The sequence below is a fragment of the Microcaecilia unicolor genome, chromosome 12 (assembly GCF_901765095.1).
Source record: "Microcaecilia unicolor chromosome 12, aMicUni1.1, whole genome shotgun sequence".
Classification (NCBI taxonomy): Eukaryota; Metazoa; Chordata; class Amphibia; order Gymnophiona; family Siphonopidae; genus Microcaecilia; species Microcaecilia unicolor.
Window position 1 is genome coordinate 32816849 of NC_044042.1, and position 26122 is coordinate 32842970.

General features: G+C 44.1%; 1 protein-coding gene across 1 annotated transcript in view; it reads left to right on the top strand.

Annotated features, from left to right (window-relative positions):
- The window catches only part of GRIK4 (glutamate ionotropic receptor kainate type subunit 4), a 233672-nt gene that overhangs the window by 119622 nt on the left and 87928 nt on the right, over positions 1–26122 (top strand). The window contains exons 5-6 of the mRNA XM_030221274.1: positions 9380–9558; positions 18884–18937. Of these exons, the coding sequence (XP_030077134.1) occupies positions 9380–9558; positions 18884–18937 (233 nt within the window). The remainder of the gene's footprint in view (positions 1–9379; positions 9559–18883; positions 18938–26122) is intronic.

Consider the following 26122-nt stretch of genomic DNA (forward strand, 5'->3'; position numbering starts at 1 on the left):
AGACAAGCATGGCATCGTTTGAGGTTGAACATGAGAGTGCCAATTTTACAACTACCTGTGAGCCAATTTTGTGAGGTAAGAGCAGTTTTCCCCTCAATTGTTTATGCAGACTTACAGTTAGCTGGAAATTACCCTTGTGAGTAGGTGCAAATGATGACCTCCAGATTTTTCGATGCCTACATATATTGCTTTTGTAGAATCAGAAATATGCACATACTTTTCCGGCCTACTCATAATACGGTCCCTTGGAAACTTTAGATGCCTTGGATCTACCTGTGATGGGTCTCAGTGATCACCGGTGGTCTCAGCTAATATAGCTGTAAGATGCTATTAAAACTGTAGACCCCTCATTCAATCGTTTTTTTAAACCAATATTGGTGCAATGTATACCTTATGGTTTAGTAAGGGAAAATGTGAGATTGAATTCATTATTTAATACCAGTCTCTTCATTATATATTAATGAATTCATTTATAAGTAGGGATGAGGAGTGGCCTAGTGGTTAGGGTGGTGGACTTTGGTCCTGAGGAACTGAGTTTGATTCCCACTTCAGGCACAGGCAGCTCCTTGTGACTCTGGGCAAGTCACTTAACCCTCCATTGACACATTGAGCCTGCCATGAGTGGGAAAGTGCGGGGTACAAATGTAACAAAAATAAATAAAAATACTCCTCCTTTATAACTAATTACTTGGATCTATCTGTGCAAATAGTGGCTTTCTACACAATTAATATACATATGCAAATGCCCCTATTTAAAGATGCACAGTTTTCTAAAATAACCTCCTGTACATCACCACTCCTGGAATGGCACAGGGTGTAAGTGTTCCTTCTGCTGGAAGGAGGACTTCGGCTGGCGGGGTTTGCGAATCCTTGCCAGCGCCAGTATTTCTTTTGGTTTGATGGGGGGCAAGAGGGGCAAGGAGGGCAGGGGAAGAGATGAATTTTCAGAGCCACTCTCTGTGGGATCAGGCCCACCTCAAATCGTCCAGGCTAGACCTCTGAGCTGGACTCTAATTTTCTGCCTAATATTTTGAAGGTGTACTATGTAATACTTTAAATAAATAAGATTGTTTTTTCAGAGAGCATTTTCCTACATTATGGGCATCTACATGGTTAACTCATGCTAATGCTTAGCATGTGCTAGAAATGTTAGCGTGCATCTAGTGCAACTTAGTATACAGGGCCCTAACTGATTAGTGCAGAAGCATCCATTCTCCATCCCCCCCCCCCCCCCCACCAAATACAGCCCCCCTCAAATAAAAAATTTAAAATATTTTTTAGCGCATGGGTAGCACATGCACATTTGCAGCTTACCATGGGATGCCTCAGTGCCTCACAGTACACCATTTTAAGCTGTGGTAAAGCCACGTTAGTGCCTACGGTAGGTTGGTAAAAAGGCCCCGTTCTTAGGAATGCAGTCCCAGGGTGGGGGAGGGGGTCAAGCTGCTCCTTTCTTCTTAGTTGTAAGAAATAATGGATTTTTCTTCTCAAGAATGAACCAAGTTATAGGTATCAGTATAGGCTGTTATATCCTATTTCCTTGAGTAATTGCTTTTTTTTTTTAAGTCTCTTCTTCTTCTTCTATTTTTTTCTTCTCTATTCTTGGGAGAGATTAATGGATTGATTGTAACGATAATTTCCTTTATTATTGCTCCTTTTGCTTTTGTATCCATTATCTCCTGTGAATGTAATAGTATTGTTTCTGTGTACTTTAGAAAATTAATAATAATGAAAAAAAAAACACAGAACATAATGGCAAATGACAACCACATGGCTCATTTAATCTACGGTTTCTCCAGCCCTGTTGCAATACCACAAACTTGATTTGATATCTGTCTTTCCTTCACTTCTCCACAACTGGGGATCCTCCGTGTCTGTCCAGGGCCATTGCAGGGGTATTGGGTACCCTAGGCAAGCCTTCAACATTATGCCTTCCCTCCAACTCAATTAAGCTTAGAGCCCTAATCACCTCCCACCCAAAGACATCATGCTTTTAATTATTAAACTTTCTTGTGTGCAAGGATAATTTCCAGAAGTCATTTATTTATTTATTTGTAACATTTGTATCCCACATTTTCCCACCCACTAGCAGGCTCAATGTGGCTTACATGTTACCGTAAAGGTGATCGGCACGTCCGGTGGGGGTAGACAAATACGATTTGAAGTAAGGGTCAGGTAAGGGGAGGGTATTAAGGTACAATTTACCCAGGTGAAACCGGCTATTGAAGCATTGCCCACCCTTCCTGTAGATACAAGTAGGCACTGATGACTCTTTGAGGGGCCCTTTTCCAATGCAGCGGTAAGCCCAACGTGGGCTTACCGCTCGCTAAAAGGGAAGTACCGCTGGGCTACCGCAGCAGCCCAGAGGTAGTTCCCTCTCCCAGTGCATAGCATTTCTGGCACTGAAAAAATATTTCAATTTTTGTAGTACCAGTGTGTACCCACCCAGTGGTAATTGGGCAGTGCCACACGCCCAAATGCCCCCCAAATGCCCATGCAGCAAGCGGTTCACTTGCCGTACAGCCGTTTCTTTAAGAAAAGGGAAACCTGCCTTTTACCCGCTGCGGTAAAAAGGGGCCTCGGCACGCTTCAAAAACACACCCCAACGCCAGTTCAGGCCCCCTTTCGCCTCAACTTCGTAAAAGAACCCCTGAGTTTTTCTGGCAGGACTTACTTTTTGCTTTGACTGCAGCTACTACTACTACTACTACTACTACTTAACATTTCTAGAGCGCTACTAGGGTTACGCAGCGCTGTACAGTTTAACAAAGAAGGACAGTCCCAGCTCAAAGGAGCTTACAATCTAAAGGACGAAATGTCAAGTTGGGGCAGTCTAGATTTCCTGAATAGAGGTATAGTGGTTAGGTGCCGAAGGCGACATTGAAGAGGTGGGCTTTGAGCAAGGATTTGAAGATGGGCAGGGAGGGGGCCTGGCGTATGGGCTCAGGGAGTTTGTTCCAGGTGTGGGGTGAGGAGAGGCAGAAAGAGCAGAGCCTGGAGTTGACGGTGGTGGAGAAGGGTAATGAAAGGAGGGATTTGTCTTGAGAGCGGAGGTTGTGGGTAGGAACGTAAGGGGAGATGAGGGTAGAGAGGTAAGGAGGGGTTGCAGATCGAGTGCATTTGTAGGTTAGTAGGAGAAGCTTGAACTGTATGCGGTACCTGATCGGAAGCCAGTGAAGTGACTTGAGGAGAGGGGTGATATGAGTATATCGGTCCAGGCGGAAGATAAGACGTGCAGCAGAGTTCTGAACGGACTGAAGGGGGGATAGATGGCTAAGTGGGAGGCCAGTGAGGAGTAGGTTGCAGTAGTCAAGGCGAGAGGTAATGAGAGAGTGGATGAGAGTTCGGGTGGTGTGCTCAGAGAGGAAAGGGTGAATTTTGCTAATGTTCTAGAGGAAGAAGCGACAGGTCTTGGTTATCTGCTGGATATGCGCAGAGAAGGAGAGGGAGGAGTCGAAGATGGCTCCGAGGTTGCGGGCAGATGAGACGGGGAGGATGATGGTGTTATCAACTGAGATAGAGAGTGGAGGGAGAGGAGAAGTGGGTTTGGGAGGGAAGACAATAAGCTCAGTCTTGGCCATGTTCAGTTTCAAGTGGCGGTTGGACATCCAGGCAGCAATGTCGGATAAGCAGGCCGATAATTTGGCCTGGGTTTCTGCAGTGATGTGAAGAGATAAAGCTGGGTGTCGTCAGCATAAAGATGATATTGGAAACCATGAGATGAGATCAGGGAGCCCAGGGAAGAGGTGTAGATTGAAAAAAGAAGGTGTGCAAGGACAGATACCTGAGGAACTTATAAAGACGTGCCTATATAAGCTACTTTTCCAGATGAAATGTGGTCTCGCAGTGTTTTTTAAGGATTTACATTTATTTATTTTTGTTACATTTGTACCCCACACTTTCCCACTCATGGCAGGCAATGGAGGGTTAAGTGACTTGCCCAGAGTTACAAGGAGCTGCCTGTGCAGGGAATCAAACTCGGTTCCTCAGGACCAAAGTCCACCACCCTAACCACTAGGCCACTCCTCCACTGAAGAATGAGATCATGGCCTTAACCCTAGTCCCTGAGGAAACTGTTTGAAACCCGCAGAGTCGGGCGGTTTCAGGGGAAGGCGTCCTTTGGAAGAAAAAAACTTTCAGCTTGGCTTTATTTCCAGCAAGACGTTTTTGAAGCTAAGTACACTGTGTTTCATGTTTTTATTGTTTGCATGAAAGGTTTAAGCATACCTATAGCACTTGGGTGATGGGGTATGAATTGCATATATAAAAACACCCTCTCAAAAAAAGTTATATGAGTAACCCGATGAAAGAAGTGCTATACCACTGATTGGAGGCTTTATTGTCTGCACTTACAGTGGGTTATATATCTGAGGGTACTCAAAAAAAATATTAAAAATATATACTTGCAAACATGGACACAATAAAATATTTGTACTATATGTCTTTTTAGTAGCTTGAGTCCTGGTTCTTATAATAGCAGCAGATAAAGACCTGCATGGTCCATTCAGTCTGCCCATCAAAGTGGCCAGAGTTGAATCTGGCACTCTGCACAGGTTCCACTTCATTATGATTAAACACTGCTATGTTTCATCTCTGTCTCTTCCTGCCGATCTTGGGGCACAGACCGTAGACGTCTGCCTGGCACCAGTCCTTCTTCCCAACTTACTGGAGTTTCCATTCAAGCCCACTCCAGCCTCCCTTGATCCTGATCTGTTTCTGCCATTTTTGGTACCCAGACTGTAGAAGTCTGCCCAGCTTTGGTCTTACTTTCCAACCTCCACCTAAAACTAGGTGGCTACTTATACAATTAACCCCATGTTGGCTACATCCAGTTATGTGGCCAGTTCTGAATTCTCCTCCAAACTATGCCATGCTGGGTCAGACCAGTGGTCCATCAAGTCCAGCATCCTCTCACTGTCAGTGTTTAATCCAAGTCCCAAGAGCGTAACAAGATCCCAAGAAGGATATTAATTCTTTATTGCTCATGCATAGAGATAAGCTATGGCTTTCACAAGCCTAGTAATGGTTTATATGTGGGAATAAGATAAGCAGATCGGTGATAGGTCCAAAACATCCTTTATTGCAGAATCACAGTCAGATAAAATGCCCGGCACAGGCCGTGTTTCAGCCACAAGGGCTGTGTCAGGGGCTATGCATAGATCAACACCCGACGTTCTAAAAGGTGTATATGGTGATATCAGATATAATTGGGAGTAATTAGACCGTAATATCTAGAAGATATTACTAACCGCCTTGACCATATCCTCTGGCATCAAATTCCACAGCTTGATCATTCACTGCTTCTTTTAAAAAGCTCTTGGCAACCTGTAAGCCAGAAAGTCGTGAAATAACCTCACTGGAAGAAGCCACTTATCCTTATTGTAGGTCTGAGAAGTTGGCTACAGTGCTGTCCTTTCTAGCAACTAGAAATCTCTGTGCAGGCCAGCGCAGGAAGCCACAGCTTCAATTTCTTGTGTCTTTCTGAGCCCACGGGCTGTTCCTTCTGTTAACAGGCAATCTTTGAAACAATTTAGCCTGGAAAATTGCCCTCCCTCAATTCAGCTTGGAGTATATGTGATCTTCCATAGTGTGTGCGCTTTTAAAAGGCTTTCCCTGAGGCATGTTTAGATTGAGGAAGAAAATACCACATATAGATTGTATTTTCAAATCCAAATCCATTATTTTACACTGAAATTTTACCTACGTAAAATGTAGCTGCAAAGTAAGTGAATATTTTGGTACTCGTGGATAGTTTTGTACAGGATACTTTCCCTTTGAAAATTAGCATTGCGGTATTTGGATTTATCTCATGCCTTTACAAGAGTAGCTCAAGGCAAGTTACAGTCAGGTACGGTGGGTATTTTCTTGTCCCCAGAGGGTTTATTATTTAATTTTGTACCTGAGGTATTGGAGGGTTAAGTGGCTTGCCCAAGATTACAAGTAGCTGCAGGGGGATTTAAACCAGACTTCCCTGGTTCTCTAACCATTAGGCTATTTCCTCCACTCAAAATCAGGTACAAGACAACCACAGACTTTGTATCTACGCAGGATGTATGAAAATTTGCCCCGTAATTGTCTTAACAAGGGATTCACTATACCAAGCATAGGTTCCAGGGAGACCCAGACTTACCCATTTCCCAGAACTCCACCCCAGGAGCCTCCATCCAGTCTATGTATCTGACACCTTTAAAGGCTCCTCTCTTGAACTGGTTCTCACGTTCTTCCTTCTTCAACATACAGCTCGCAGGATCCAAAAAAAAGCAAACCGACTGTTTGGAATTATTAGGAAAAGATTAGAGAATAAAACAAATAATATCATAATGTCTCTGTATTGCTGCATAGTCAGACCACATCTTTTGAGTATTGTGGTCAACGAATTAATCAACTTCCGCAAATCCCTGAAGACCTACCTCTTTAACAAAGCCTACCACGAGAACCCCTAACTAACTATAACACAACACCTATCCAACATAATTCAGATTGTATCTTTCTACAACTACTTGAACAAATCCTCTTGTCTTCTTTAACCTCTTTATAACACCAATTGTATTATTTAACCTGATATGGCGATGCCATAACAGATCTTTGTAAGCCACATTGAGCCTGCAAATAGGTGGGAAAATGTGGGATACAAGTGCAATAAATAAATAAATAAAATAAATTCTGGTCACAGAATCTCGAAAAAGATATAGTAGAGCTGGAAAAGGTACAGAGAAGAGCAACCAAAATGATCGAGGGGATGGAACAACTCTCATATGAGGAAAGGTTAAACATGTTAGGGCTCTTCAGCATGGAGAAGAGATGGCTGAGGGGAGAAATGACAGAGGTCTATAAAATCCTGAGTGGAGTAGAACAAGTAAACACAAATCGATTTCAAAAAATATGAAGACTAGGCGACACTCCTTGAAGTTAGATAGTAGTACATTTAAAATGTATAGTTAAGCTCTGGAACTCATTGTTGAAGCCAATGGTAAAACAGTTAATGTACCTAGGTTTAAAAAAATTTCTGGAGGAAAAGTCCATAAACCGTTATTAAGGTAGACCTGAGGAAAGCCCAGTGCCGTAGCGAGGGCGGCTGACACCCGGGGCGGGTCGCCACTGCGCACCCCCCCCCCCCCCGGTTGCAACATGGCGCCCCCCCTCGGAGCGCACCCTCCCCCCCCCCCCCCCCCGAGCGCATTCTTACTTTAGGAGCAGGCGAGAGGGCCGATCCGCCCCCGAGTGCACGTCGCTGGGAGCTGCGTCGGCTCCGCTGGTTCCTTGCTCTCTCTGCCCCACTGCCCCCCCTTCCTACGCCACTGGGAAAGCCATTTCTAAGGTTAAGTAGCATGGAATCTTGCTATGTGTTGGGACGCTAGCAGGTATTTGTGACCTGGACTGGCCACTACTGGAAACAGGATACTGAATTAGATGGCCCTTCGGTCTGACCTAGTAGGGGCTCTTATATTCTTTAATCCTCTGAGCTTCAAGTCTCCTTGAGCAAAGTATAATGATCCTGCCACAGTGAGCCACACTGCATTTCTGTGTACACGAATTGCTTTGTTATCTGCTTTCATGGAAGCATTGAAAATGATGGCATAGGCCCTTTGGCCTATTCAGTCTTCCCATCCAGACCAACTAATTAACTCTACAATTCCTTCCTGTCCCTTAGAGATTCTCTATGCTTCTTGAATTTAGACCACCAAACTAAGGGGTCCTTTTACTAAGCTGCAGTAAAAAGGGCCCTGCGCTAGCGGCGGGGGGGGGGCGTTTTAGCCGCACACTGCGGCATTTTGTACCATAGTTGCTAAAAAAAGGCTGAAAACAGCCATGGCCACGCAGTAAGATTGCTCTTAACACATGGCCATGCAAGAGGGAAGCACTTACCGCCACCCATTGAGGTGGCGATAAGGGCTTCTGTGCTAATCCAGCAGTAACTGGGTAGCACATGGCACTGCCCAATTACCACCGGGTTAGCGCCACGCTAAAAAATACAGCCCTATTTTCCCCATGCAGGAAATGGCGCACACTGGGGCTGGAACTACCGCCGGTGCTTGTGTTGGGCCAGTGGTAGCTCCAGATTAGCGTGCTGCAGAGCTGCCGAGAGACTGGGCCGGGCCCAGGGCCCCGCTGCTGCCCCCCCCCCCCCCCCCCGAGGACGCCGCCACACCATTCACCTCCAGCCCTGTCGACAGCCCCCCTCCGTCCGCCACCGGGCCGGGCTCCCTGCATTCAAATCACAGTGCCTCACCTCCATGTGAAACCGCAGCAGCAGATTGCCTCCCTTTGGGCCTTCCCTCCCTGTGTCCCGCCCTCGCGGAAGCAGGAAGTTACATCAGACGAGGGCGGGACACAGGGAGGGAAGGCCCAAAGGGGGGTGATCTGCCGCTGTGCTTTCACACGGAGGTGAGGTGCTGTGATTTGAATGCAGTGGGCCCGGCTCGGTGGTGGACGGAGGGGGGCTGTCGACAGAGCCGAGGGCGGGCGGGTGAGACCGGGGACTGCAGTGCCAGGCCCCCCTTGGAGGCCCGGGTATGGGGAATTTTGTCTCCCCTGCTCCCCCCTCTTAGCAGCCCTGGCGTGCTGTAAGCCCGTGTTGGGCTTACCGCCACCTTGTAAAAGGGCCCATAAGAGAGCAGGGTGGGCAGCGACAGGGCAAGCAGGGGGAAAGGTTGTTTTTGGTTTTCCTCTGTCTTCAGATTTGGTGTTTTGTAATTCAGTTTGGGCCAGGAAACCGGTTGGTCACTTATGAGTCAATAATGAGCCAGCAGCGGTCAATGTTTTTATAAATGCAGACCACTGCTAGCTAATTTAGACTTGGATATTCAATGCCAAGCCATATGCAGGCATCAGCACTTAATATCCAGATCAATGGCAGTACCCGGATTTTGAATACTGGGCACTTTAGGCCAGATATTTCAAACTATTTCACCGTCCAGGAACGGCTCCTGGTCAGTTAAATAGCAATTATCTCCCGCTGAATATCCATGCGACATAGACGGTTAGGTGCGGATAGTCATTGCCAAACCAGCTATGTTTTAGCGGTTAAAATAGGCTGCATAAATTCCAGGGCCTATCTTTAACTGCTAAACACTTAACCGATTAGCTCTGAATATCAGCTTAACCGGTTATATTGCCGAGGTCAAAAAATGAAACCGGAGATTCAATGTCAGTCGCTGTAAATGGCCCAGCATTGAACATCCAGGTTTAACACCGGCGATGGATAGCAAAAGTGCTCCCGCCGCCAGCTGAATATCGAGGGGCTAGTTTTTTTTTACTTGAAATTGAATGTGGTATGAAAAGTGAAGATCATGGCACTAGTGTGGTGGGGTTACCCCTGTAACTGGATAGAGAATTACATAGTGCCTTTAATTGGAAAGCCTGTTAATTTGTTTTCTAGGCCTTTTAAACTTGGAGAAGTTGCTGCGTCAATTCCTCATCTCAAGGGATTGTCTTTCAGTTCGGATGCTGGATGACAGCCGGGATCCCACTCCACTTCTGAAAGAGATCCGAGACGACAAGACAGCAAACATCATCGTCTACGCCAACGCCTCCATGTCGCACATCATCCTGCAGAAGGTGAGGTGACAGGCCCAGCCGTTTCTGAGTATTCATTACTCTTCTTGCGTAGGGAACAGAAGGATGTAAATAAATGCAATGGACATGAGGATACATACACCCTGTTCCCAATAGCAACAGTTATATAGGGTCAGAAGAAACACACAGTCCATAGCAAGTCCATAGAACAGCCAGGGATACCTCCAAGGTTAAGTGACAAAAATGGAAGCCTTTGACTAGCCACTGATGATACGTTGAAACCCTCTGCTCAGTGTGCAGCAGCATCTAAGAAAGCAAATAGAATGTTAGGAATTATTAGGAAAGAAATGGAAAACAAAAATGAGAATGTTATAATGCCTTTACATTGCTCCATGGTGCGACTGCACCTCAAATACTGTGTGCAGTTCTGATCACCGAATCTCAAAAAAAACAAATAAATAAATAGCGGAATTAGAAAAGGTACAGAGGAGGGCAATGAAAATGATAAAGGAGATAGGATAGCTTCCCTATTAGGAAAGCCTAAAGCGGCTAGGGCTCTTGAGCTTAGAAAAGAGACGGCTGAGGGGAGATATGATAGAGGTCTATCAAATACTGAGTGGAGTGGAGTAGAATGGGTAGACCTGAATTGCTTCTTTACTCCTTTCAAAATACTAGGACTAGGGGGTAGTAAATTTTTTTTTAAAAAACAGGGGAAATATTTCTTCACTCAACGTGTAAACTCTGGAATTTGTTGCCGGAAAATGTGGGGAAAGCAGTTAGCTTAGCAGGGTTTAAAAAAAAGTTTGGCTCATTTCCTAAAAGAAAAGTCCATAAGCCATTATTAAGATGGACTTGGGAAAATCCACTACTTATTTCTAGGATAAGCAGCATTTTATTTATTTATGACATTTGTATCCCACATTATTCCGAACAAGCTCAGGTTCAATGTGGCTTACATTCAAGAAAAACTCCAAAGATATGATACAGTTAGATAATTAATTATAACTTTTAATATATTAGGAATAATTGTGTGTTTTGTCATGAAGCTAGGCTAGAGTATTGGTTATGTTGAAAACATATAAGAGAGAGGGCAACCTTAGTTTATTGTCTTTTGATAAGACATGCACTTAATAGAAAAGCCTTTAGTATTTTATGGAATCTCAGATAATCTTGTAAGTAACTTAATTGCTTGGGTAGAGAATCCCAAAGTTTGGTACCCTGATATGTGAAGCCTGTGACAAGGATTGATTTGTAAGAAAGACCTTTGCAGTTCGGATAATGGAGTGTGAGGTATTCTCTAGATGTTTTTACTGTATTATGTGAAGGTAAATCAATTAGTTGTTGCATGTAGGAGGGTGATAAAACATATATGATTTGGTAAAGAGTCATGCATATTTTAAAGGTGATCCTTGCATTTATGGGAAGCCAGTGAAGTTTTAACAAGAGAGGGGAAGCTTCTCAAAGCATAAAATCTGCTTTACTGTCCTAGGATCTTGCCAGACACAGTACTTGTGACCTGGATTGGGCACTGTTGAAAAACAGGATACTGGGCTTGAAAGACCTTGGTCTGTCCCAGTATAGCAATGCTTATGTTCATATGTTATGTTCTAATTATTTGTAAACCAGTGGATGTGCATTAAATGCTGGGGGGAAAGTCTGTATAAAGTGTTGAGGGAAATGTATTTATTAGCCATTGAAGTGTTGGAATTGGAAGAGTTTTGAGACTCTTCTGAGCCTTGCCCTTAATTGAGTGTTCGATAGGTGATACAGGTGAGAGAAGATTTCCATTAATTTCAGAGCTTATAAGAAAGCAGAGCTAGGTTCTTTTTTTCTTCCTAAGCAATCAAACGCATGAACCCTAGAGTTTTCAGATGTTTGCTGCTGATAATTGGAGATATGTAAATGAGAAAGAGCGTAGTATGGTTTTCTTCTGGTACATTGTCCCTGCAGTTGCAGAAAATAATTCCTCCAAAATTCAGCCTGCAGCAGTCATTTCTTGAATACCAGCTGCCGCAAGTTTTTCATGCCCAGCTATTGCACACCAGGCCATATCTGGGTATGAGTACTGAATATCTAGATACAAAATAGCCACTGGCATTTATCTGGGTTCTGAGATATTCAGACCAGTATTCCACTACCCCAGCTGCAAAGGACTTAAATATAAATCCACATATGCATCCAGCTTCTCCTACATAAGCGCACAACTATGGAACGCACTACCAAAGGCCATAAAAACAATACACGACCTAACAATCTTCCGAAAACTACCGAAAACCAACCTGTTCAAGAAGGCCTACCGTAATGATCCATCCTAAATACTAGACAACTAGCCTTTACATGAACTAGACACAACCAATCTCTTTACACTAGACTGATAACCTTCGCCGCCACTAATGAAAGCTACGCAGTACGCACTACCACTTTATTTCTCATGCCGGAAATGAACTTTCTATGGCTGATTATCTAACTTATTTTATAATTCACTCTATAAAAGTTCTATGAAGTTCCCACTCCACTTCTGAAAGAGATCCGAGACGACAAGACAGCAAACATCATCGTCTACGCCAACGCCTCCATGTCGCACATCATTCTGCAGAAGGTGAGGTGACAGGCCCAGCCGTTTCTGAGTATTCATTACTCTTCTTGCGTAGGGAACAGAAGGATGTAAATAAATGCAATGGACATAAGGATACATACACCCTGTTCCCAATAGCAACAGTTATATAGGGTCAGAAGAAACACACAGTCCATAGCAAGTCCATAGAACAGCCAGGGATACCTCCAAGGTTAAGTGACAAAAATGGAACTTCAATGCAATACCACTTTATATTCTACTTTACCATTTATACTGCCTTAATGCAATACCACTTGTAATTCTCTATCCGGAAATGGCGATCGCCATTACGGCATAATGTAAGCCACATTGAGCCTGCAAATTGGTGGGAAAATGTGGGATACAAATGCAACAAATAAATAAAAATAACTACTTGAAGAAGACAGCCTTTACCCAGTTTGCAGACTGAATATCTGCCCCAGACTGCTCTGGCACTATCTGGAGGTTGCCAGGGCAGCGAGGGATAATATTCAGCAAAGAACAGGAGTGGGAACGGACCAAGGGATGCTCAATATGAAATTTGTAAACTTTTATTGATGACTCTTAATGATGACTTGACACTGTACCGTGTTTCAGCTTAGGAGTCTCTTCTGATGGATAGGATTGAAAAGTGCAATTAAATTTGTCTTCAGTGTTGAAAATTGCACTAAAGTTTATCTTCAGAGGCTAAAGTGCTAATATTGGGGTCTTGAAAAAGATCATTTGTGGATTGTTTGAAGCTTGTGGTTTTGCAAAACCCTGCACTTACACATGTCAGTAACAAACTCTGCCCCTTAGGCACACAGAACCCAGGTTTTTTTTGTATAATGAACGTACAACTCTATAAGCTCCTATTTCCACGGAGAAACAACTTTTAAAATTGCCCTTACATCCATTCAAGACAGGTTTTGACTAGCTTTTAGGAGTTACATTCCCTTTTTCAGCTCAAGAGACAAAGAGCAGACAAGGGAATCACACCATTCTAATATAATCTTCACTTGTCTAGTCAGTAACTTTGTCCTTTGCCTTCATCTGCTCATTTTCTTTTGACCTGATAAAGGCAGCGCAACTCCTGACCACTAGTCAACAAAAACCTAATTTTGTATAGGTCAGAAAAGGGATGTCTGAGTTGGGATGTTCTATATTTGCAGCACATTTTACAAAAGGGTTACAGAATGTGGAGCCTTTTGTAATATATTATAAGACTGTGGGGGAAATGTGTAATTTGCAATATGTACAGCAGGAACAGCCAATATGCACACAAAGTAATGTGCTTACAGTTTGTTCATAGGTAACTTTGTTTGAACTAGGTGTCATTGTAGATAATACGCTGAAATCTTCTGCTCAGCGTACAGCGGCAGCCAAAAAAATAAAAACAGGATGCTAGGAATTATTAGGAAAGGGATGGTAAATAAGACCAGAAATACTATAATGCCTCTATACTGTCCATGGTGTGACCTCACCTTGAGTATTGCGTTCAGTTCTGGTCATCGTATCTCAAAAAAGATATAGCGGAATTAGAAAAGGTTCAAAGAAGAGCGACCAAAATGATAAAGGGGATGGAACTCTTCTAATATAATGAAAGGCTAAAGAGGTTAGGGCTCTTCAGCCTGGAAAAGAGGCGGATGTGGGGGGGGGGGGATATGATTGAGGTCTATAAAATCCTGAGTGGTGTTGAACGAGTAGAAGTGAATCCATTTTTTACTCATTCCAAATGTACAGACTAGGGGACACTCATGAAAGTTGCATGGAAATCCTTTTTTAAAAAATAGGAAGAAATATTTTTTTTACTCAACAAACTCTTTGCTGGAGGATGTAGTAACTGCGGTTTACCTATCTGGGTTTAAAAAAGGTTTGGACATGTTCCTGGAGGAAAAGTCCATAGGCTGGTATTGGAATAGACATGGGGAAGCTACTGCTTGCCCTGGGTTTGGTAGCATGGAATGTTACCACTATTTGGGTTTCTGTCAGGTACTTGTGACCTGGCTTGGCCACTGTTGGAAACAGGACACCGGACTAGATGGACCATTGGTCTGACCCAGTATGGCTATTCTTATGTTCTTATATTCGTATGACAAAGGGCCTGACCACCTGATTGTTTAACAGCATCAGTATAACCTAGTGCATTTGTGAGAAGTAAGACCTGATTGATTTCTACTTTTGAAATCTCTGGGTGGTTTTCTGTTCTGGTTGTTTTGATTGGCTAGCAGAAATTGAATAAGTGCTATGCTGGTTGGTGACTGTAGAAACAAGTTACTTTCCCACAGGGACTCATGACCTATGAATGGTTTAATGATAGATTAAAGTGTTCCTTACACATACCTTATCGATTTTAATTGCAGAGGCTGCTGTAAGAACTAGTGTAAAACTAAATTCCTGATCCTTCTTTCCCTAACTGATTCAGCAACGGCTCGTGGTTAACTGTGTCAAATGCTGCTGATACATCAATCAGCAGCAACACAACACCTCTGAGACTTCCTAGCGGAAGAATCTCTAAAATTGATGTTGTGTCATATATAATTATCTAACAAAGAAAATTATGACTTTCAGAGCAGTGCACCTGGGTAAAATGATCTGTCTGGAAATTACCCTCTTTCGGGTAGATTCAAGAAAGTGTGCCACAAATTAGCCATGAAAAACGTGGGTGCAAAGCGCCAATGCTATAATAGCAATTGCGCACAAAATTGCCATTATAAAATAGAGCTTAAGTCGGTGCCTAACTTTAGGCGCATTACTTACGCCATATCAAAGGCTGATGTAAATATTCGTGCCTAAAATTGGTAGTTGCTCGTGTAAATGATAATAGTTTATAACTTGCATCTGCGACTGCAAAACACACCCCGATCTATCCATGTGCATGCTGACTTTGTAATTGTGTGCCATAGCATTTAGGCGCTAAGGACCCGATGTTTAGACAGAGGGAGGTAGCTGGGCTGACTCCTGCGGTCAGTGCTCAGTACGGATATTCAATTTTTGGCTGGTTTTAACTTAACCGGCCACATCAATATTCAGCGTCGGCCGGTTAAGTTGAAACCGGCCAAAGATAGGCCTGCTATTTCAGTGGCCCAATTTGGCTGCCAAACGTAGCCGGCAATGTCCTGAATATTAGCAAACAGCTGACTATATCGCACAAAATAGCTGGTTATCTGCTGAGTGCTGACTGGGAATATTCAGTGGGAGATAACTGACCATCTCTCACTGAACACTCGCAGATAGCTAGTTATATCATGCGAAATAGTTGGTTATCGTAAAGTGCTGACTGGGAATATTCAGCGGGAGATAACCGGCTATCTCCTACTGAATATCACGCAAAATAGTCGGTTATTGTAAAGCGCTGACTGGGAATATTTAGCAGGAGATAACCAGCTATCTCTCACTGAATATTGGCGGATAGCCATTAAGCACTATTTAACCGTCCAGGACGCATACCTGGCCGGACAAATAGCGCTGAATATTGGGCGTTAAGTTTATAGAATTACATCTAAGTGTACTTGACTGCAAAATAGTGCCAATTAAACACCAGTTAATGCCACTAAAGGACTATTCTTGGTACTTAAGGCCAATTGGCACCTAATTTAACAATTAAGTTAGGCACACAACTGGCACTATTCTGTAAATTGCTTGTGCAAATTTGTGTGCTAGTCAGAAATTTGGGTGCACAACTTTATAGAATGAGGGGATTTATCCCATCTATATGTACATATGGGTATTGAGGTTCAGCATGAAACTGCCCTGAGTAAAGATCCATAGGAAATTAAAGAGATTTGGTAAACACTCTCCATACATCACTAGCACAGTCATTATGTGTTAAGCATCCATGGAGGGAGGTTGCAATGACCTTGCCCAGGAGCCCATGACTCTTTGCTATGTTTTCTGCTTTTCTCCAGTCTACACCTACATCTTGGTATTTGTGCCTAAGTCTTGCTCATTTTCACTCTCTGTTTCTTATCTCTATGGTATTTGAGATGTAGATAGGAGTTAATTGTTGCATGAGGAGACACTTTTCCTTTTCTCAGCCTTGCTGTTTCACTAGTCTGAAACCCTCTGAAGCTGCTGATGTGTAGAAAATGTGAATGAGATTTTTGTCTTCAAGTAATAACCAATTGCAGTGCATTCTCTAAGGACTGAGGGCTATCCCCATAGCCAGTTACCATGGCAACTTTAGTGCTGTAAATCATCAGTGTTTTACACTCTTCCCTTTCCTGGCACCTCACTCATCTCTTCCCTCTTTCTGGTGATTTCTATTTCAGTATGCCTTGTACCTCTTTTATTTCTAGCATGTCTCTTCTTTTTTTCTTGTTCTTATCTCTTTGCGATTCTATATTTTCTTTCTCCCTTTCTCTTTATCGATTTTTCTTTGTTTCCACTTCCCTCTCTCTTCTGGATATTCTCTTTTCTAGTATTGAAAAGATACCAAACATTTAAAAAACTTACCAATCAATATTCAACCTGCAGCAGTCAACGTGTTTTTTTTTTTTTAAGGCTGACCACCGTGGGCAGAATTAGCTCTGAATATTCATTGCTGGCTCTGAATATCCAGGGCTTATTCAAACAGCACTGGCTGCCCCAGTTTATACAGGACCCGGACACTCATGTGGGCCCCGGCTGAATATTGGCCAGGACCCACATTATAGTTTCAGGCGCCTTTGACCCTCTGATCCCCCTCCCTCCCCCCGAAGGAAAATGAAGTGTGGCCTGAACCCCCCTCCAACCACCCCCACCCCTGTGGGCCCACCGGGCCCTAACGTGAAACTCCCCTGTGATTGAGAGGGGCCCTGGGGGCTGGAGCAATGCCCACTTGCTCCTGCCCATCGCATGATTCCCAGAAAGACATCTTCTGTTTTCATCCCATCTAATAATAGAAAAAGAATGCACTTTATTCATCCTTCATGATTCAGCAATCTCTTGCCTCAGATTTCCCCCACTCCAAGTTCTTTAGACAGGTAGGGAGTAATTTGATAATGGGCCAACTGTGTGTCCGTTTTAAGCCTATTTTATAAAAACACATAGGCAAATGCCTGGGTGTCTTATAAAACGCAAGGGCAAAAGTGGCAGAAATCCAGCCTAGATTGAAGTTGTAGAGCTCTGCAGGAGAGCAGGTGTAAGTATTAGAGTGTAAAGTACACAGTGTTTCAAAAAAACCTATACAAAGCTTGTTTTCTGCATAAGTCTTTCAAAACTTGACCAATTTCAATAACATTTGGTGTATATCATCCTGAATAAATGTGCAATAAGCCTACACTCACTCTGGTCATCCCACCTCAACACCCGTTGCCACCACCTAGTGATTATCGTCATGATAAGCGCAGATGCCATTTTGCTTTCAACATAAACAGTTATCATGGTTTTCGGGAGGGAGGATATGATCCTTATTAAAAATTTGTATCTGAAGAAAAGTTATGATTCTCATAGACTGCTGCAAGAGTTTCTAGAAAAGAGGGGGAAGAGGGTAAGTGCAAAATATGTCTTGAAGAAACTGCGAAAAATGGGCTCAACTGATCGCCTGTCGGGAAGCAGCAGGTCCTGACCAGTTTGCACTGAACAAAAACATTGCAAGAACCAGGTAGTGAAGAGACATCGTTTAGATGAAGTGGCTGTTGTGAGTGTAGACTTATTGTAAATTTATTCAGAATAATATATCCCAAATTTTATTGAAATTGGTCAAGTTTTGACAGAGTTATGCAGAAATTCCCACTGCAGGCACAGGCAGCTCCTTGTGACTCCGGGCAAGTCACTTAACCCTCCATTGCCCCAGGTACAAATAAGTACCTGTATATAATATGTAAGCCGCATTGAACCTGCTATGAGTGGGAAAGCGCAGGGTACAAAAATAACAATCAAACAAAAAAACAAGCTTTGTATAGTTTTTGAAACACAGTTTGTGTGCTTATGTGCATATTTCAGGGGTGTAGCCAGACACCCAATTTTGGGTGGGCCTGAGCCCAAAGTGAAAGGGCACAAGAACCTCATGCCCCGTCCAGAGTCTGGCCCTCCCCTCCCCCCAGGCAATTGGGGGGGTCTCTTAACTCCATTCCCCAACCTTTTAAATCCTTCAGTTCCTAGCTGGCAGTGAGAAGGGTTCATACCTGCTGCATGCGCTGGCCCCAAGCCTTCCCTCTGACACAACTTCCTGATCCCACGAACAGGAAGTTGCATTAGTGGGAAGACTCAGGGCAGGCGTGAGTAGTAAGTATAAGCCGCTGCTCTTTGCCAGCAAAGAACTGAAGGATTTTAAAGGTACTGAGAGGTTGGGGGAGTGGAGTTAAGAGACCCCCGATCACCTGGGGGAGGGGAGGGAGAGATGCTGGGAATCTTCAGTTAGCGGGGCTTAGGGATCCCCACCTGCTACATTACAGCTGTGCCGCTGCTGGGTGGGCCTGAGTTCAACGTGGGTAGGCCTGTGCCCACCCGGGTCCACCCGTAGCTATTTGATAAACAATGAGCAAGCATAAATTGTAACTTTGCTCACACTCTGCCCCTGAACACACTTGCCCACAGGACATGTAAATATACATGTCTTCCAGCCCCGCACAATACTTTTATGGACATAACTCCAGGGTAATATTATAAAAATCCTTTTATGTGTGGAAAATCCTTTATACAATTACCCCAAAGGATGGTGGCTTTTTAAGATCTGCTTTTATTCTTCAAACATCCTGGGGCCGATTAGAGAGCTTTAAAAAGAAAGAGAAACAATCTGTGCTGAGTTTCCATCATTTCACATGTAGTCTGCAGGTCTGTCTTTGGCTTAATCTCCTCTGCTTTTCTTTTCAGGCCGCTGAGCTGGGAATGGTGTCAGCCTATTACACGTACATCTTCACTAATCTGGTAAGAGACTTTTCTGGTTCATCGTTTCACCCGTACACACTACATGAGCTGATTCTGTACCTGTGACCCTATTCCCAGTGCAGCAACTGAAAGCACATACTCCATGAATTAGTGGAAAAATTGAATTCACAAATGTTTGGGACCAAAATAAGCACAGCAGTGACAAATTTGGGCTATACCTAATTGTTTTGAAGAACTGTTTGGCTGCTAATCTTGAATGACTGCTTTCTTCTGTACTGTCAAATTAATGGAGTTCCTTTTCTCCTTTTATTCGTATTTTTGCATTGTAAACCGCCTTGGTCTGTCCGTCAGTTATGTGCAGTACAGCAAATTAAATAAACCATAAACTTAAGAGCTAATTAATACAGCATCTTAACTCCCAATTATCTTGTTTCCTTTTTCCTACTTCGGTCCTATTACTAGTTCAGCTCAGCTCAACTATTTAGTAATCATTACTGTACAGCAGAGTTTCCCAAACCTGTCCTGATGACTCTACAACTAGTTGAGTTTCCAGGATTTCCACAATAAATATGCATGAGTCAAATTTGCATATACTGGGTCAACACATGCAGATTTGTCTCAGGCATATTCATTATGGGTATCCTGAAAAGCTCAGTGGCCATAGCAGAACTACTCAAATGGGGTCACGACCTGAACAGGCTTTCCATAGGTGCATCATTATTCTGCACCTCTGTGGGGGGGGGGGGGGGGGGGGGAATCACACAACTTTATTTGGCTGCGATTATGCAGTTCTAGAGGGGCAAAGTTTCTCTGCTGGCCTTCGGGATTCTGTTGTTCTAGACGCAGGGGCGTAGCCAGACTTCGGCGGGAGGGGGGTCCAGAGCCTGAGGTGAGGGGGCACATTTTAGCCTCCCCCCTGGCGCCGCTGACCCCCTCCCCCCGCCATTGCTGACTTTGCCCCTGCTGCCGCTCCTCTCGACCCCCCCCCCCTCCTGCCACCAACCCGCAGTCGCCTACTTTTGCTGGTGGGGGACCCCGTCCCCCGCCAGCCGAGGTCCTCTTCTTGCAAAAGGCTTCCTTCTGTTTCTGATGTCCTGCGAGAAGAAGAGGACCTCGGCTGGCGGAGGTTGGGGTCCCCTGCCAGCAAAGGCAGGGGACGGCCGGTCGTCGGCAGGGGGGTCCAGGGCCAAATCTACAGGGGCCCAGGCCCCCCTGGCCCCACGTAGCTACGCCACTGTTCTAGAGATACAGTGTTTCTTTAGTGTTTTCCTCCTAGTTGACTGCTGATTAGTATGCAGGTACAGATGACTCCTTAGCTAAAACCCTGTGCAGCATGTGCTAACAATCTGACTTGTTAACCATCTGTCCCGTTTGGTGGGTTGATACGATGCCATGTAGAAACAGAAGGAGATCAATCAGATGCTTATTGACTAATACTAATATTTCAGTGTCAAAACTGAACTCATTCCTCTCTAACTGACAGGGTCTTTGAAGTCTTACTGAACTTGTGATTTCTCATATCTTCCCTTCCCCTCATTCATGTCCAGTCTTCCTCACTTTTTCTGTCCCTCAGTCTCATTGGTATTTCTCTTGTACTTCTGCTGTTAGTATCAATTGTATTTAGTTATTTAAAAAAAGGCAAATAAATATGTTAGATTTACATCAAAATATTAATCTACCAAAGGGATATCGCGTAACATATGGCACAGAACTGCTACTGTATATAAGTGTTCTGTGTTTTGCATGTTTTATTTTATTTCACCTATAATAGGTGGATTACAACTCAAACATACATAATGAGTGAAAATGACATTTTTTTTAAATTAGACAATCATAACAAAGCAACAGCATCAATCTTTAACAGAATCTTTGACTGCATAATTTACTTTGTCATGTTACTACAATACCACTCTGTATTTCTTGATCCGGAATAGGCGTTCGCCATTACGGTACAATGGAAGCCACATTGAGCCTGCAAATAGGTGGGAAAATGTGGGATACAAATGCAACAACAACAACAAAAAACCAAAAATACCACTTACTGCACATAAACGGATAAAATTAAAATAGTTCATCATACGGGATATATCACTGTCTATAAAAAGATTGAAACCAAAGGTCAACAACAGCTGACGTAAATAGGGGCACCTTGAGCTGCTTTTTAAATCTGACAGTACCAGGCAACAACCTGAGGTTATTAGTCAGCTTAATGAACAGTATCTTGTTTCTCTGACAGGCATTTTACTTAATGAAGGAATGGATTGGTGGAGCATGCCCTCAGATCACAGAAATGTGCTTGGCTCATTGGGACCGATTCTACCTATGGCGCCTTCATTTGTGCACATGCCCAAGCAGGGGCGTATCTGTAATGGGGCCACGGGGGCCAGGGCCCCCGTAGATTTGGCCCTGGACCCCCCTACCAACGGCCCTCGCAACCCCCCTCCTGCCGCCAACCTGTCGTCGCCTACCTTTGCTGGCGGGGGACCCCAACCCCCGCCAGCCGAAGCCGTCGTCCTTCGTTCGTTTCTTTTCTTCTTTCTGAGTCTGACTCGTCTCTGATGTCCTGCACGTACACAACACGCAGGACGTGTGCAGGACGTCAAAGTCAGACTCAGAAAGAAGAAAACAAACGAATGAAGAACGACGGCTTCGGCTGGTGGGGGTTGGGGTCCCCCGCCAGCACAGGTAAGCGACAGTGGGCGGGGGGTCGAGAGGGTCGTCGGGCGGACGGGCGACAGTTGTTGGAGGTGGTTCTGGCGGCGGCGGGGGGGGGGAGGGAGGGTGGCCGGTGGGGGCTAAAATGTGCCCCCTCACCTCGGTTCTGGAACCCCCTACCGGCGAAGTCCAGATACGCCCCTGCGCCCAAGATGTAGCCCCAGGCGGGAGGCTAGGCGTTTCATGACAGTGCACATAAATTAATAGAGGAGGAGTAGCCTAACAGTTAGTGCAGTGGCCTGAGAACCAGGGGGACTGAGTTCAGTTCCCACTGCAGCTCCTTGTGACTCTGGGCAAGTCACTTAACCCTCCAAAATAAGTACCGGTAAATAATATGTAAACCACTTTGATTGTAACCATAGAAAGGCAGTATATCAAATCACATCCCCTTTCCCTTAATGAGTTCAATAACATCTGTAATTGGATGCTAACAGACAATTATTGATGTTAATTGGCACTCATTAATATTTGCAAACACATCTGGCTGTGTGCTACTCTTTAAGGCAGTGTGGCTAACTCCTGTAACACCTATCTCAAAAGGGGGCATAAGCATGTCAGGGCATTCCAAAAATGTGCGCATTTAGTTATACACAGTGTTTCCCAAACTGTGTGCCGCGGGGTGAACTCACAGGGGTGCCGCGGGACATTTGGAGTTCACATACCGAGTGCTGGAACGATTGGTGTGGTATCGTTCACTTTTCTCTCTCCACCGCCCACCCCCTCGCTTGCTGCAGGCTGCCAGCAGCGATGTAAGAGTTGCCTTTGGCCTGCCCCTGAAGTCTTCTTTGTATAGCATCCCGCCTATGCGGGAACAGGAAGTGGCTGTATAAAGAAGGCTTTTGGGGCAGGCTGAAGGCAACGCCCTTACATATTGTTGCCGATGCCGGCAGCATGGAAGTTTGGAGGCCTACTCCCGCCCTGGGACACTGGCTGCTCACTACTCAGCTGTCAGGGAGGAAGAACGGGGCTGCAGGACATTATGTTGCCTCCCTCCTGTGCTGAGGTCCGGGCTCTTCTTCATCCTCCTCTCCCCAGGAACAAGGTAAAAAATGGATTATAATGGATTACAAAGGGGCATGGGTTGGTGGGGGGGGGGGGGGGGGGGGAGATGGTGCATGGGGGAGAAAGGGAGAAATATTGGACATGTGAGTCTGGGTGTGGAGACCTGTGTGGCCGGAGGAGGATTTGAGACATATGTGGCTGGGGGGGGGGGGGGGTGCCAAAACATTGCTCAGACACTAAGAGGGGCATAATCGAACGGAGCGCCCAAGTTTTCCTGAGGGCATCCTCGCAGGGGACGGGGAAACCCGTATTATCGAAACAAGATGGGCGGCCATCTTTCGTTTCGATAATACAGTTTTTGGGGGGGGGGGGTTGTTTTGGTTTTTTTATGGACTATTGGGGTCTATATGATTTATATTTAGTCCTGACGCGGTGAAGTGGACTTTTTCTTCTTTGCACTCCCTATTTCAAGTTAATTGCTTACTTAGTTCAAAGTACAATCTTTTAAAATTTGCTGTTAAACTCTCCTTGTGGTAAACGTGTGGAGTATTACCCAGTAATGACCTTGATGATGGTGTTATCTGCCCTCCCCTGATAGATCTTTCCCATCCAGAGTCCTACCTACTGCAGCAGGTTTTATCACTTGATTAATGTGGCATGGAGAACCGGCTAGGAGGTTTTCCCAGTTGGTATCAGTCAGAATCCTATAGTAAATAAGTGATAAGCGAGGTGAGCAAAACAGGATTTATCTTTGCTGGCATAAAGATGCTTTGGCTGTTAGATCCTAGAATTATGTTTGTGTTCAGCATTTTGATATGCAAAAAGCTCCCTATGGAGTTTTCTCCTAAGCAAGACTTCTATGGAATAAACTAAGGGGTGATGTACTAAAATGCATTAGTATCATTCATTAATGTTGTGTTTAATGTGCATATTAATGACCAGTACTAATGAGATGCAAACGAGACATGCATTAATGAGTATGGTAACGCAAAATCTTAACTGTGTCTCACTGAGGTGTAGCTAAATGGTTTGTGTTAATCCATCTGCATTATATTTTGTGTGCATGTACAGATGTTATTTTTCATTGTACTAACAGTAGTGAGCTAATCAGCATATGTTTGCATCTCATTTAGCATAGATTTTGCATTAAAACGAACACATGCTAGTATATCATTTTAAACAATGGTCATTGTCTCCCAATGTAGCAGCTAATAATTACAGTATGACCTCTCTCTCTCCTGCCCTTCTGGAGAAAGGTTATAGAGAAGGCAGTTCTCTATTAGCTGCAGGATTTTCTTGATGAGCAAAGGATGCCTGACTCTCATCAGTATGGCTTCCAATGAACACACAGCACCGAAACCTGGTTAGTCACACCAGCTTTGGCAGGATTCCTTGTGGGTTTGATTCAAGGTCTGCCCTTTTTGTAGTCTCTATCAAAGTGTCATCTTTGTGTTTGGCACACTGGATCATGTTCTTCTGTGAGCAGGCTGTATGACATTGCACTGTGAGATGTTGTCTTTCTGTGGTTTATATATTTTTTTTTATTTTTATTGCAAAACTAATTTCAGCAAGTGAAAATTAGTGAGAAAATTATCCTGTTGACACGAGGGCTCCTTGGTGCACCACAGGTTTTTTTTTTGTTACATTTGTACCCCATGCTTTCCCACTCATGGCAGGCTCAATGTGGCTTACATAGGGCAATGGAGGGTTAAGTGACTTGCCCAGAATCACAAGGAGCTACCTGTGCCTGAAGTGGGAATTGAACTCAGTTCCCCAGGACCAAAGTCCGCCACCCTAACCACTAGGCCACTCCTCCACTGTTGCAACTATTTGAGTCAGCCCTTGCAGATCACCAATGTGGCCGCGCAGGCTTCTGCTTCTGTGAGTCTGACATCCTGCACGTACGTGCAGGATGTCAGACTCACAGAAACAGAAGCCTGTGCAATCTTCTACATGGAATGTTGCTAGCAACATTCCATGTAGAATCTCCAATAGTAGCAACATTCCATGTAGAATCTCCAATAGTATCTATTTTATTTTTGTTACATTTGTACCCTGTGCTTTCCCACTCATGGCAGGCTCAATGCAGCTTACATGGGGCAATGGAGGGTTAAGTGACTTGCCCAGAATCACAAGGAGCTACCTGTGCCTGAAGTGGGAATTGAACTCAGTTCCCCAGGACCAAAGTCCACCACCCTAACCACTAGGCCACTCCTCCAATCCATGCCACTCCACTGCAGTGTTATTTAATACCTGTGAGGAATTTCTACTAAAGGGTGTTAGCAATTGCAGTTAACGTGGATTTTAGCACATGTTAAATCTAACACTATTCTTTTTAGAGGAATGCTTTATGCAGACCTTGCACTAATGTAGCCATTAGCATACGTTAACTGCAAGGTTTTAACACGGAAGCAGTTAGTGACTATTATGTAGGGGGTGCTAAGTGATCCAATGTTAACTGAGCTGTTTTCCCATTAGCGTGCATTAACGCTAACAGGATTAGTTTCCATGCCATGCCTACATCATGCCTTCTCCCAGAAAAATTCCCTAACATACACACTAACAGGTATATTACCACAGAACACCGCAATATGCTCATGTGGTAACCCTATTAGCATGCATTAAGAGCTTACCCCTGGATTCTATAAATGGTGTGCAAATTTCCATGCGCAAAATTGCACACTATCTTGAACATAAGAATATAAGAATAGCCATATTGTGTCAGACCAATGGTCCATCTAGCTCGATATCTGGCTTCCAGCTGTGGCCAATCCAGGTCACAAGTACCTGGCAGAAACTCAATTAGTAGCAACATTCCATGCTACCAGTCTCAGGGCAAGCAGTGGCTTCCCCCATGAGCATTTCAATACCAGACTATGGACTTTTCCTCCAGGAACTTGTCCATACATTTTTTAAACCCAGATACGCTAACCGCCATTACCACATCCACCAGCAGCGACTTCCAGTGCTTTATTTCCTCCTATTTCTTTTAAAAGTATTTCATTGAGTGTCCCCTGGTCTTTGTACTTTTTGGAAGAGTGAAAAATCGATTCACTTTTACCTGTTCTTTACTACTCATGATTTTGTAGACCTAAATCATATCCCCCCTCATCTATCTCTTTTCCAAGATGAAGAGCCCTAACCTCTTTAGCTTTTCCTCATACGGGAGGAGTTCCATCCCCTTTGTCATTTTGGTCACTCTTCTTTGAACCGTTTCTAATTCCGCTATATCTTTTTTGAGATACAGCAACCAGAATTGAATGCAATACTCAAGGTGAGGTTACACCATGGAGCGATACAGAGGCATTATGATATTCTTGGTCTTATTTTGCACCCCTGTCCTAATAATTCCTAGCATCCTGTTTTTTTGGTCACTGCCACACACTGGGTAGAAGATTTCAACATATCATGTACAATGACACTTAGATCTTTTTCTTCAGTTCCAACTCCTACTGTGTCTCCTGAGATGCGAACGTAATTAAATTGTTAACAAGCCAATTAGCACCA